The sequence below is a fragment of the Triticum dicoccoides genome, chromosome 4A, assembly GCF_002162155.2.
Source record: "Triticum dicoccoides isolate Atlit2015 ecotype Zavitan chromosome 4A, WEW_v2.0, whole genome shotgun sequence".
Taxonomy (NCBI): Eukaryota; Viridiplantae; Streptophyta; class Magnoliopsida; order Poales; family Poaceae; genus Triticum; species Triticum dicoccoides.
In genome coordinates, this window is record NC_041386.1 from 613,910,413 (window position 1) to 613,922,743 (window position 12,331).

The 12,331-nt window shown below is 49.4% G+C and overlaps 2 protein-coding genes and 1 long non-coding RNA gene across 3 annotated transcripts; all 3 read right to left on the minus strand.

Annotated features, from left to right (window-relative positions):
* Positions 1–742: 742 nt before the first annotated feature.
* Positions 743–3,967, minus strand: LOC119287349. Its single transcript, XR_005140818.1, has 2 exons — positions 2,138–3,967; positions 743–1,152 (listed from the first exon to the last, which is right to left on the minus strand). It is a non-coding gene; the product is annotated as an uncharacterized LOC119287349 (long non-coding RNA).
* A 44-nt stretch (positions 3,968–4,011) lies between these two features.
* LOC119287351 (DNA repair RAD52-like protein 2, chloroplastic) lies at positions 4,012–7,010 on the minus strand. Its single transcript, XM_037566885.1, has 4 exons — positions 5,978–7,010; positions 5,711–5,748; positions 5,248–5,339; positions 4,012–4,534 (listed from the first exon to the last, which is right to left on the minus strand). The coding sequence occupies exons 1-4, from the start codon at positions 6,274–6,276 to the stop codon at positions 4,388–4,390; spliced, it is 576 nt and encodes a 191-aa protein (XP_037422782.1). The 5' UTR covers positions 6,277–7,010; the 3' UTR covers positions 4,012–4,387.
* A 477-nt stretch (positions 7,011–7,487) lies between these two features.
* On the minus strand, positions 7,488–10,437 carry LOC119287350 (translation initiation factor IF-2-like). Its single transcript, XM_037566884.1, has 3 exons — positions 9,217–10,437; positions 8,944–9,119; positions 7,488–8,173 (listed from the first exon to the last, which is right to left on the minus strand). Exons 1-3 carry the CDS (start codon positions 10,364–10,366, stop codon positions 8,012–8,014), a joined length of 1,488 nt encoding a protein of 495 aa, XP_037422781.1. The 5' UTR covers positions 10,367–10,437; the 3' UTR covers positions 7,488–8,011.
* Between the last annotated feature and the right edge of the window lie 1,894 nt (positions 10,438–12,331).

A 12,331-nucleotide genomic window follows, 5' to 3' on the forward strand; every position in this document is an offset into this window, starting at 1 on the left:
AGATTCAAGATTTTCAATAGTTTCTCATCCAGTCGTCCAAGTCGAAAATCAAGGTTCTATCTGATTCTAACTATCTATACAAATTACAAGCCTATGTTTTATGTGAGTTCATCAGCTTAAATGCATTGATATTTTTTTGTTTGGTTGATAAACAGAAACAATCATGCATTCTAGTTATAAAAGAAAGTATGATTCTGGTGCCTTAAAGCGTAAGAAGAAACATAAACTAGAAGAAGACGGAAGACACTTTTCAGTACAGCATGAGCATGAGGTAAGTTTATTGGTTTTAGTATTTTGCATTGACACTTGAGAATTTTCTAAACATTGTAAGAAATAACATAAATTGAAATTACATAGTCAGGTGATTGTGCTTGAGTTATTATATGTTTTTTGAAAATGTTAGGGCCCCATTATGCTTTTCGCACCGGGGCCCCGAATTTCTGGAGACGGCCCTGTTGCTTTGTAATACAAAGCAGGGGAAACCCTTTTTCGGTAATCTATTTATACCGCGTAGTCTGTTTCTAGCTGGACAGGGCCTGTTTGATCTGCTGTACAGGATGCCAAAGAGGAGCGTGCACGAATAGGGGAAAAAACGCAACATTATAATGCCATCTAGCAGGGTTTTAGGGCAAAACTAATTAACCTAATGACATATACTGCAATCATCTCAGCTAGCACAAAGATCAGGAGCTTCCATTACATAAGTTCTTCACAAATGTTCCAATGAAAGTGCCAATCTCCAAACTCTAACAACTGTGGCATCATGTATTTATACCAATTGTAACTGGAATCATCACAGGGGTACAATTCAGAAAACGAGTGACGCGCTTATCGCACAGAGATTACAACAGCTGATGTGCCAACAAACACAAAGGTAAACAAAATACGCCTCATATTTACAGTTACAGCTCATGTGGGGTGATATCTTGCAGCGGTACATACAAGCTCTGGCAAGCTTGGCATCTGACCTTTTGAGCGTGGATAGGGTGAGAGAAGAGGCGTCCTTCACAGCACCTCGTCTTCGTGGTACAGGTACAGCCCGAAGCCGAGCCTTGCGCAGGCCTTGCAGAACGCGGCCTCTTCTGCAGCCGCCACGGGGTCGTCGAGCCGTGCGTCGCTCAATGATGCTGTTCCACCAGCCTCCCGATGAACCTGCACAGACGAAAGCAGAGTTCCAGTGAAGATTATCAAATACTAACTTTGTTTGTGGTTGAAATTTTCAGAAATAACTGCTGTTTCAATTTTAGATATTGTCTGTAGCTATGATTTTCTTGACTCAAGAAATTGCCACAGTGCTATGTCCGTTTGCAAGTTTTAATCAATCACAGGTGTTTGCATAAATAGGTAATATACAACAACAATAATGCAGTGATTGCATCTGATTTGCTGCCAGCCCAACCAGGAAATTCAAGATCACCTTGCAAAGACTGGCTGCTTATGTAACTGAACCCATATTTCGTTTGCGGGGGAACTGGAACTTAAGTTTGTATGTTCAAATAATCAGTTTGAAACATAAGGTAAACACGCTCATTAATAGTAAAATGTTCACAGAGTACTATACTACAATGTCTCCAGAGACTTCAGATCTCTGAGTGTAAAAGCCAAATCTTCTATATCTAAATAGCTAGCCCCCACTAATATGTTTCTCTCAACATGCAAGCATGCCACCTCATCAGTCAACATGCATAAGGACAGGCCCACCTCAACATGCAACTATGCATATTAAAAATCCACTACAACATGCATGCATGTAAAATTTCATTTTATTATGCTATTTACATTTAATTCTTATATACTTTCAAAAACTATTGTTTCTAGAATTCATGTTTCATATAATCAAAATCTCATTAAAATATTGCAAACATTCCCGCAACAATGTGCGGGGCATCATACTAACGTGTGCAACCGTGGTTACCGATTATTGACCGTCTAGTGCTGATTTGTATTACACTGGGTGGTTATGAACCTGATTAAGACGCTGAAGGTTGACCATACACCCTCCGTAAAGAAATATAAGAGTGTTTAGATCACTACATTCTTATATTCTTTATCGAGGGAGTACCATTTATCTACTCCCTAGTTAATATAACTCAGCAAACTTTTTTTTTAACGGTCACGGGGGGGAGAGGATCCCCACCTGAATATATTGCTCAAAAAGCTGCCAAAGCTAAGGGTCACCCCTTAAGCTTTGGCTGATCCAGTTTATAAGGGAAACCGGATCAAAAACCTAAACAAGTTGACCCCGTTTATGAGGAAAACCGGGCCGAAAACCATACAGGTAACAAGGTTACAGAAGATGAGAAAAAAATTGCCACCTAGGAGAGGGCATGACCTAGCTAGCAGGCAAAAGACCAACACCACGAGAGACACAAGTAGATGTGGGTTTTTGTCCAGGGATCACAATACCAAGACTCTGCAAACAACCTAACGCACCGCACCGGCGTGCGAGCCCCACGGCACAACAGAGGATCAACCATAATCAACGAGTGCCAAACCTTAACACGAACCTTGACTGGGAGATCCGCCACGGGCGGTCAAAACGATTAGCAGGTTGGGGAGGCATCATTGCGCCGTCATTGAGCAAAGGTGAACCAAGACAACACCAAGAGCCCGAAGCTCGCCGCAGCACAACGGCAACCATGGGAAGGTCTTGAGCATGCACACGGAGACCACACGAAGGACAGTCGAAGAGAAACACATGAAGAAGAGGACACCACCATCGGCCCCAAGATGGCCGCACCACCATCAACCACGCGCAGCAACAGGAGCCGTCGTTTGAGGGTCTCCAAGATGACGCCTCCAAGGAGGTAGTGCTGTCGAAGACACAACACCATCATCCGACCCGGCGAGCCGGAACTTAGGTTTTCACCCGGAGACCACAAAGCAAAGTACCGTAGGTGCTGGAGCTCCACAGCGGCACCTCCTGCAAGGAAGACGACGTCCATAGACGCCGCTGTCACCGACATCGACAAAGTCGATGCAAGGTTCTCACCCGAAGTTTGAGCACATCCCTACAGCAAGACAGCCAGAACCACGCCGCAGATCCACACGAAATAGCTCGGAGACCACGCCTCTAGGAAGGTATACGATGCCGGGGTGGCGCCGTCGTGGTCGGCTCACACAATGGGTGAGCGGGGATTTCTCCCAGAGCACCGTCGCACAGGACCCGATTCGGAGCACTGCAGGTCAGATCTGGCCTGAGATCGCCGCCTGGGCCGTCCGCCATCACGACCAGCTTAACCCGAGCCAGAAGCAAGCCACGCATCCACCATCACTGCCGGCAGCGCCAACCAAGCCGCTGAGAACCATCCCACGACCAACCGCCGCGAAGATTGCCAGATCGGGGATGGGGGCCTCGGCAAACTCCGAGCACTGCCAGATCTGGAGCCGGCGCGCCAGCCGCTCCAGAACCACCTCACCCCGCAGCTCTCCTGACCTGACGCGCGCCCGTAGCCGCCCGCACCCGCACCGGGTGCCACCACTCCATGCTACACCCGATGCCGCTCCGGCGACCGCGCCACGCGCCCAGGGCCGCGCGCACCCAGGACAAGGACGCCCTGCGCCAGCACCCCCGTGGCCGCAATCCCCCGCCACTGAACCCGCAGATCTGGGCGAAAGCCACGCCGCCGCGCCCCACATCGCCGCGCCGAGCAAACATCCGGCCACAGCCGGAGCGGACGAACCAGAGAGGTAGAGTGGGCTGCCACCCCGCATCAACCAGCTGGAGCAGCTGACGGGCAGGAGCCCGCGCAGCACGCCGCTGCATCCAGTGACGAGAGCCGCCAAAGCATCTGAGCGAGGGGAGCTTGGATTTGAGGGAGGAGCGCGAGTCCCTGGTTTCAGGAGCAGGCCTTCGCCGCCGCCGGCGACGGCGGTGGGGTGGTGGTGGTTGAGGCTGGTGGCGGCTAGGGCTGGGGCGCCCCGGTGTCGCCCCTGTCAGAGCGACACGGGAGCGGAGCGGAGCGGAGCGGAGCGGACCAGCTGCGAAAAAAAAAATCTAACTCAGCAAACTGGATTCATAAACTCAAATAATATCCGTTTGGTGAACCAGGGGAGCATATACTCTGTACTTTGAATACAGACACAGCTCGGAAATGACAGATGTAGTCGGTGCCAAGTTATAACTAATGCCTAGAACAAACAGAATATAATTGATTTACCCCTTGGATGGGCAAAGACAGATAGGCAACGAGTGACACTCTTATCGCACAGAGATTACAACAGCTGATGTGCCAACAAACACAAGGTAACAAGATAAGCCTCGTATTTACAGTTCATCGTGAATGGTGCATGCGGGATGATATCTTGCAGCAGTACAGACAAGCTCTGGCAAGCTTGGCGTCTGACCTTCTGAAAATGGATAGGGTGAGAGAAGAGATGACGTCTCTCACAGCGCCTCATCTTCATGGTACAGGTACAGTCCAAAACCGAACCTTGCGCAGGCCTTGCAGAACGCGGCCTCTTCTGCAGCCGCCACGGGGTCGTCGAGCCGTGCGTCGCTCAGTGATGCTGTTCCAGCGGCCTCCCGATGAACCTGCACAGACGAAAGCAGAGTTCCGGTGAAGATTATCAAACATCGATCTTGGTCATGGTGGAATTTTTTAGAAATTTGTGATGTTTCGATGTTAGGTATTTGCCCATAGCTGTGATTTTCTTGACTTAAGAAGTTGATTTTCGCTCAGTTGATTTTCTTGTCATAAACTCAAATAATATCTGCTTGGTGAACCAGGGGAGTATATACTCTGTACTTTGTACACAGACACAAGCTCGGAAATGACAGGTGTAGTCGGTTCCATATTATAACTAATGCCTAGAACAAACAGAAAATAATTGATTTACGCCTTGGATGGGCAAAGACAGATAGGCAGGGGCTCCTGCAACTTGACATTGGATGCCACAAGCATATGGGGTGAACTCACAAATGTATCTGAATTTCTAAATCCAGTTTATTTGTCCCAACCACAGCAACCCAAGTGATTCAGTTTACAGGTCAACCTAAACAATGATTCTGGCAACCAAGTGAATTTCCGAAATTTGAGATTTCCTAGGAGATTTGTCCCAACCCCATCAACCCTTGTCTTAGTAACTCTTCCAATGCATGTATAGCTTGTAAGGTTGCATCCTAAACTATAATAGATTTACAAAATTAGGAGCTTGACGATTGATCCATTAACAAACTAATTCATACGATGTTGGCCTTTGCGGTATGTTGACCGTCATCACAAACAAGAGATAGTAGTTAGGTACCTCCCCATCTATCCCTCGAATTGTGACGCGATACACCACGGTCACCTTCCCATTGTCGTTGTAAATAACATCACGGACCTCTCCGCACCAGCCTGGAAACAGGGCACAATCCAAGAACACCATAAGGAGCAAACAGTTAGCACGTGGATCATCACATTTCAAGTAGAAACGCTATATATAGGTGAAATCAACTGCTCAGATTAGGTATACAAGCACACTGCCTACGCGCCATTGATGAACTCCCCAATGCAAGGATCGTCCATCCATGCTAAACTACAGCACGCTTGGGATCATGTACACAGCAATCACACCAAGTGTGGATGCACGACTCGGAACAAGTAGTAGCCACAAATAAACAGAGTGAAGTGAAGCAAACAAATTACTAGCATGAATCGACCCACTCGGATCGGATCACAAACCATATGTGAGCAGTTTTGGAATTCGGCAAATGGGGGAGGCTCACCGGGGGCGTAGAAGCTGAGCATCCGGTTGGCATGGTACCTGACAGACAGAGGAATGGAGATCCATGAGTAATCAGGACAGGAGAATGCGTGAGGTTACGATCAGTGGGGGGATCCGATCCGTGTGCCTATGGTTGGTGGATCGGCCAGGATTTCGTGGTTAACAAGCCCCTCATACATAGATCTCTCGGACGCCAGCCACACGCATTCGGCTGGATCTCGAGCGAGCACGACAAGGGAATGGGGAATCGGAGGAGGGAGGATAGTACCATGGGATGACGGGGTCGGAGGCGGAGGCGCGGCGGGAGGCGGGGAGCACGATGGTCTCCGGGACGCGCTTGTTGAGGTCGCGCAGGATCTCGACGAGCGGGCGCGTGATCCCCGACGGCGCGGCGTCCAGCGGCACCACGTAGTTGCCCGTGGAGGCCGCCGCCGCGGCCACCGCGCCCGACGGCCCCCTCCGTCGGGCCGCCGCGACGACCACGCGCACGCGGCTACGGCGGGAGCCGCGGGGGAGCGGCGAGGAGGCGAGGGACCGCGCGAGGGAGGCGGCGGCGGTGGCTTCCATGGGGATCGGAGCGGAGGACGGTGGGAGCAGCAGGTAGGTAGGTGGTGGGATGACAGTGACGATCGATGCGGTTGCGTCTAGTAGTCGCTTCAGCCAGCTATATCCTACGTGGAAAACTAAAAATAAAATGTTCGCCTACGTGTGACTCTCATCCGACGTGGCGGCGGTCAACGCGCCACGCCAGCCGGTCAGAGCCTCGATGACCCACTCCGATTTACGACCTAGACGTGCATTCCGAACCCTGAAAAAAAGACGTGCATTTCAGGATTCACATTTCTTTCATTCGACTTCTGTGGTTCGAAAATCGTCTCGAAACACCGAAACATAGCAGCAAAATATAAACCTTTTTTGGAAAAAAAAAAGCGACGGTTTTCAAGCCAACGGGAACTCTATTCAGTCAGAGAAATAAAGCTTGACGGTGCCCAGATTCAGTATGGACTCGCCCAACTAGATCTAAAATGCCTGAAAAATAAAATCGAGTGTCCAAACAGGGAAAAATAACTTGTCGGAAAGAAATATAGCCATCCGTTCAAAGTTGAAACATGGCGACCCGTAAATTTATGTTAACAACCAAGCAACGGCAAGGGCACCCAGACGCGGGTTGAAAGATCAAACTGTAGAAAGACCTACTGTTTCGTCGTTGCACTCCATGCTGTGTAGGAGTACAACACACGGAATAGGAATTGCTCAGCAAAATCCAACTCAACTGATAAAATCCTTAGCAGCAGGGTCAAACCCTTGGAAGAATCTAATACAGTACAAATATTTTGACAACCTACAAACTCAACGTTCCCTATATATAATATATAATATATAATATACCTAGTAATAAGCAAGTTTAAAAGTGCTCTAGCAAGCAGGTTCAGTTCCTCAAGCTCTGCTCGGGCATTCCTCCAACACCATAATAAATATATGCAAATGTACCAAGTGCAAAGAATCACAAGGAGAACATGTCATGATTATGCCTTAGGAATGCCCACACCCCATTTCCTCCTCTACAGACCATACGACTGTAGGATGGAAAGGCAATTTTGGCATTTTCAGTGACCAAATTTTGTGATGCTGCATAGAACAGGCAAACCAAGATGTGCCATGTTCTACAAAACCCATCTTGAGTGAATTCCACAAAAGCATGGCCAAATGCTAGAAGAATTTAATAAAAAGATTACAGAAACTATAACTCGACATTACGGAATGAATTGACTTAGAAATAAAACATAACTAGAGATTTCATGATTCATTCATCTTGGGCCAAAGTAAATGTGAGCTTTCAAAACAGGCCACCACACAGAGTCTCAAACGGATGTTCTGAAAGGGGTGGGAATGGAAGGATGATGCGGGATTCAGAACAATCCCCAAAATCCATCCCTTCCAAACATGGAAATATTACCGAGCTTGCTGTTTGGGGGAAACAGGCCAAGGTTGCTACAAGCAGGTTTAAGTTCAACCACAACATATTGTCATACTGTGTGCCTTACTAGGCTGGGTATAATTCTATCAGGTGTATAATGGATACTTGAGGAGCCCAGAAAGACTTCCTACAAGTCCATACAGTACAGTACGGCTGGATCCATGTCAAAATTCGTATAGCTGCAGTATTTGAACTGCAGAACTGGTCTGTTAAGCTCTCCTCGCTCGTAGCGGTGTTGCTTCTGCAGTTCATGATTTATGTTAGATCATTAGAGAGGCTTGGTTTGGCTCTCTTCGCTCAGAGAAGCTTGGTTCGCGACTCTCTTCACTCAGAAAGGTTTTGGTTTGGCTTTCCAACGCGTTCTTCTAGCACCTTAATCCTCTCAGCCAAACTGGGACAAGACATTTCTGAAAAACATGGTGTGCGCTCCTCCACATATTTCGATATTGATCTCCAAAGAAGCAACTCCTCTTCATCACGTTTTTTCTGCACAGAAAACAAGCAGGATGTGCTCATTAGAGATGAAGCATTTAAGATGCAATGTGCTTATGATTAAATACATGATGGCACCAATAATGGATATCAAATATATCGCGACATAAAGGTGCATAAGGTTAAATATAGCACAGTATATATAATCGTTAACGAATATATCGCGATACATACAAGGTGGTAAAGAATATATTTAACATATCATACAATGGTATATTTAACATATCACAACATATAGAAGGTTCTGAAGAGAAACGTAACATAGGATATAATAACTATTGAATATATCACGACATATGAAGGTGTTGAAGATTATATCTGACATCTATAACGGTTATCCAATCAACGCAATAGTGGAAAGAATTTGCCAGATCAGTCATTAAATATAGCACAGGATATATAATGGTTCTAGAATATATCGCGATGATTAACTATAGCACAGGATACATAATGGGTATCGAATATATCGTGTCATCGTGATATACAGAAGGTGCTAAAGACTATGTTTAACATATCATACAATGATTACTGAATATATCGCAATATATAGAAGGTGCTGAAGATTAGATGTAACATCTGATATAGCAGTTATCGAATATATCGCGTGTTGAAGATTATATCTGACATCTATAACGGCTATCGAATCTACGCAATAGTGGAAAGAATTTGCCAGGTCAGCCATTAAATCCTTCTGACGACATACATCAGTTAGCTCTCTTTTCAGTAGTGATAAATTGATTGCACGAGAAATCGACAGAACATACCGATCCCGCCAAATCACACTCCACCTCGCTCTCTTGCTCCTTCCTATTGCGCACAACCTTGTCAACGATGTAAGACAGTACGCCATCGAGCGGGAACGCCTCCTGCAGGTCAAATGCAAGGATCACACCAATCGCTTCGCGATAACTTCCCCTGTTCAGCATATCAGCAACAACATCTGCAACACAAGAAGAGTCTTGATTAGTCAGGAAGCAGGGATAACTAGGCCATGCGGAATTGCTGATAATGCAACAGGTGTGGTAGGGTGCCCTCACCACGCAGCTTCTTCATGAAGGGCTGGGAGCATCTGAGCACGTCGACGCAGGTCAAGCAGCCGCCGGCAAGCATCAGCTGGTAGAGCTCCTGCAGAGGGAACTCGAGGGGCACGCCGAAGGCGGCCATGAGGAGGATGAGGCCGCGGGCGTCCCTGGCGCTGGCGTCGGCGACCCGGCCCTTCTCCCGCACGATCCGGCTGCGCCACGAGAGCGCGGACACGCGCGCCTCGGCCCGCACCTCGGCCTCCCCCTCCCCCTCCGGGCGGCGGGGGCAGCCCGCGCGCACGTAGAGCTCCAGGAGGAGCACGCAGGCGGTCTCGGCGTTCTCGCTCTCGGCGCAGATGTAGCTGCGGCTGACGGCGCGGATGACGAGCACGGCGGGGTCCGGGGCGCGGCGCAGCGCGGCCGGGCCCACGCGGCGCAGCCAGGCGCGGTCCCGCAGGTGGGTGGTGACGAAGCCGCGGAGCGAGCGCGACCCCATCTGCTCGCAGATGCCCCCCAGCATCTCCGCCTCCTGCTCGCTGGCCCTGCGCTCGCGGCCGGGGCCGGGCTTGGGTGCGGGCTTGGGCGCGCGAACGGGCCCGACCTCGGCCGGGAGGGCGGGTTTCGGCTCGGGCTCGGGGACGGGGTCGGCGGCGGCGGCGGGGACGGCGGGGGCGGAGGTGAGCCGCTGGGGCGCAGGCAGGGGACTGTGCTCGCGGCGCTCGATCACCGGGCCGGGTTTAGGGATGGATTCGTCCCGCTGGTGGAGGGGGTCTTGAGGCACGGGACTGTGCTGGCGGCGCTCGGCGACGGGGTCGGGTAATCTAGGGTTGGATTCGTCCGCTACGCGGTCGGCGAGGGGGGGTGCGGCGGCGGCCGCCGCGGGGTGGACGGGGTTCCACTGGCCGAGGAGGGCCCCGAGCTCTCCCACGGGGCTGGGCTTGGGGTCGGGGTCGGCATCGTCGTCGGCGAGCGGGGGCAGGGCGGCGGCGATGGAGTTGGCGTCGAGGTGGAATTCGCGCCACTCGTCGAGGAACTCGACGAGCACCTCGTTGAAGGAGGCGAGGCCCTCGACGGAGCTCGCAATGGCGGCAAGAGACGCATAGGCCGCGGCGGCGCTGGTGGGAGGAACGGCGGGAGGAGGCGGCGGCGGCGGCGGCGGCAGCATGGGGGAGAGACGGAGAGGAGTTGCCGGTCGGGCAGGCTGGGATCGCCTCACTGCTAGACAAGTTGACAGCCTCCAGCCAAACCAACGAAGGAAGGAACGCGTGTCTAATCGCTTTGCGTTTCTTAGCAATCCTTATCATGTAATAAATCCTTTCTTAAACCTGCGTTCCTTTTTTAGTAAAAACTTATACTTCCTCCATCTGGAAATACTTATTGGAAAAATAAATGTATATAGACATATTTTAGTTCTAAATACATATACTTTTATCTATTTCCGCGACAAGTAATTTTGGACGGACGAAGTATTACCCAATCACCAACCATACAATCTTCCTTACAAACATCTAAAAGGTGTGGGTGCCGGACAAGAACAAGATGTCCTTATGGCTGCTCCACCTGAACAGGTTGTGGTGCAACGACAGATTACAACGGTGTGGATGGCCAAACGGCTGTTTCTGCCCACTCTGCCTGCGCAACCTCGAGAGCTCGGTGCACCTCATCTGGGACTGCCCAACGGCCATGCAAGTGTGGAGCACAGCGGCAACGTGGGAGGGGTGCTCTGCCCTACACCCAGACACATGAAGCAACGGGTAGACAACCACGGCCAAGGTCAAAATGATCATCGCCGCCGCCGCCACGACTTCCCAAAAAGGCATCAAATCCATGATCCCACTCATCAGCTGGCAAATTTGGATGGAGAGGAATAACTGTGTCTTCAAAGGGAAGCTGCCAAGCCCGGCCAACATCATCGGCTGTTGCCGCTCAGACATGGAGCAATGGCGGATCGCAGGCGCAAAATGCTTAGAGCACCCTTTTGGGCACGCCGCGTGATATCTCTGCATGACGAAGTTTTTCTCAATGTTTTTCTCCCCTTCGCCCACTGATCACTTGATCAAACATTTTGTCGCTCCCTTCTGCTAAGCTAATGAAAACCAGCAATTGTTGGCCAGTTCAAAAAAAAAACAATCTTCTTTACATAATTCAATAACTTCGAGGAGGCCCAAGCCTAACCAGACAACAGTTCTACTCTTGGTTTTAACAAATTTAGTTTAAAAAAATCACTAACTATATTCTGGTCACGGTTGGTATGAGTAACATGAGTCATACGAAGCTAAAAAGAATCACTATCTATATTCTAATCATGGTTGGTATGAGTAACACGAGTCATACAAAGCGACTTCAGAAGCTTTATCTCTCCCACCAAAAACGCATAGACCGACCAGTCTATGTCATTGTCACATAAAATGTTCATCGCTGATAGTGAATCCATTTCAACAAGAATGGAAAGATCCATACATTTCATAGCGAGAGACAATCCCTCCATACACGCACTTATTTCTGCTTCAAGGCCATATATGAAGTTAAATAATTCCCTGTAGGAAGAATAAATGATTGCGCCATTTGTCCCGAAGAACCATGCCAGCTCCTGTTCTGCCGTCATCCCAAGATCCGTCAGCATTAAGCTTCACCCATCCTGATGGAGATGGGAACCAACTCACCGGAGAGTTTGGTTTTGGTATTTTATGTGAACTCTTGGCTAGCGGGGGATATGATATTACTGCTTTGCCTTTCATTGGATCACAAATGGAATCCTGGGCGATAGCAATCATTGAAAACAAGTAGCTGCATAGGAATCAATAGGACATAGCCATCGGTGTTGGGGCTTTCTCATGTACTATTTCATTACGGTATGCCAGCTCCTCCAGAAAGTGAAAAACACCATGGTCCGTTCCAACTCTCCCGGTGGGTGCACGACCACCAACAACCACTCAACTCCGACATAGGATATCTCCCTTAGTTTCGGCAAGGGGCAATTCTGATCACTCACACACTCCCAAAAGTTAGACCACAAGGGAGCAGCGGGGCATATGATATTACTGTTTTTGCCTTTCACTGGATCACAAATGGAATCTTGGGCAATAGCAATCATTGAATCCAAGTAGCTGCATAGGAATAGGCGGGACAC

Excerpts from the sequence above, each read along its gene's own strand:
- LOC119287351 (XM_037566885.1), bottom strand. The coding sequence starts at position 6,276 with ATGGAAGCCACCGCCGCCGCCTCCCTCGCGCGGTCCCTCGCCTCCTCG. Across the intron at positions 5,749-5,977 it reads TCCGACCCCGTCATCCCATG|GTACCATGCCAACCGGATGC; the intron begins GTACTATCCTCC and ends TCTGTCTGTCAG. Across the intron at positions 4,535-5,247 it reads TTCGAGGGATAGATGGGGAG|GTTCATCGGGAGGCCGCTGG; the intron begins GTACCTAACTAC and ends TCGTCTGTGCAG.
- LOC119287350 (XM_037566884.1), bottom strand. The coding sequence starts at position 10,366 with ATGCTGCCGCCGCCGCCGCCGCCGCCTCCTCCCGCCGTTCCTCCCACC. Across the intron at positions 9,120-9,216 it reads CTTCATGAAGAAGCTGCGTG|ATGTTGTTGCTGATATGCTG; the intron begins GTGAGGGCACCC and ends CTTGTGTTGCAG. Across the intron at positions 8,174-8,943 it reads AGTGTGATTTGGCGGGATCG|AAAAAACGTGATGAAGAGGA; the intron begins GTATGTTCTGTC and ends TTTTCTGTGCAG.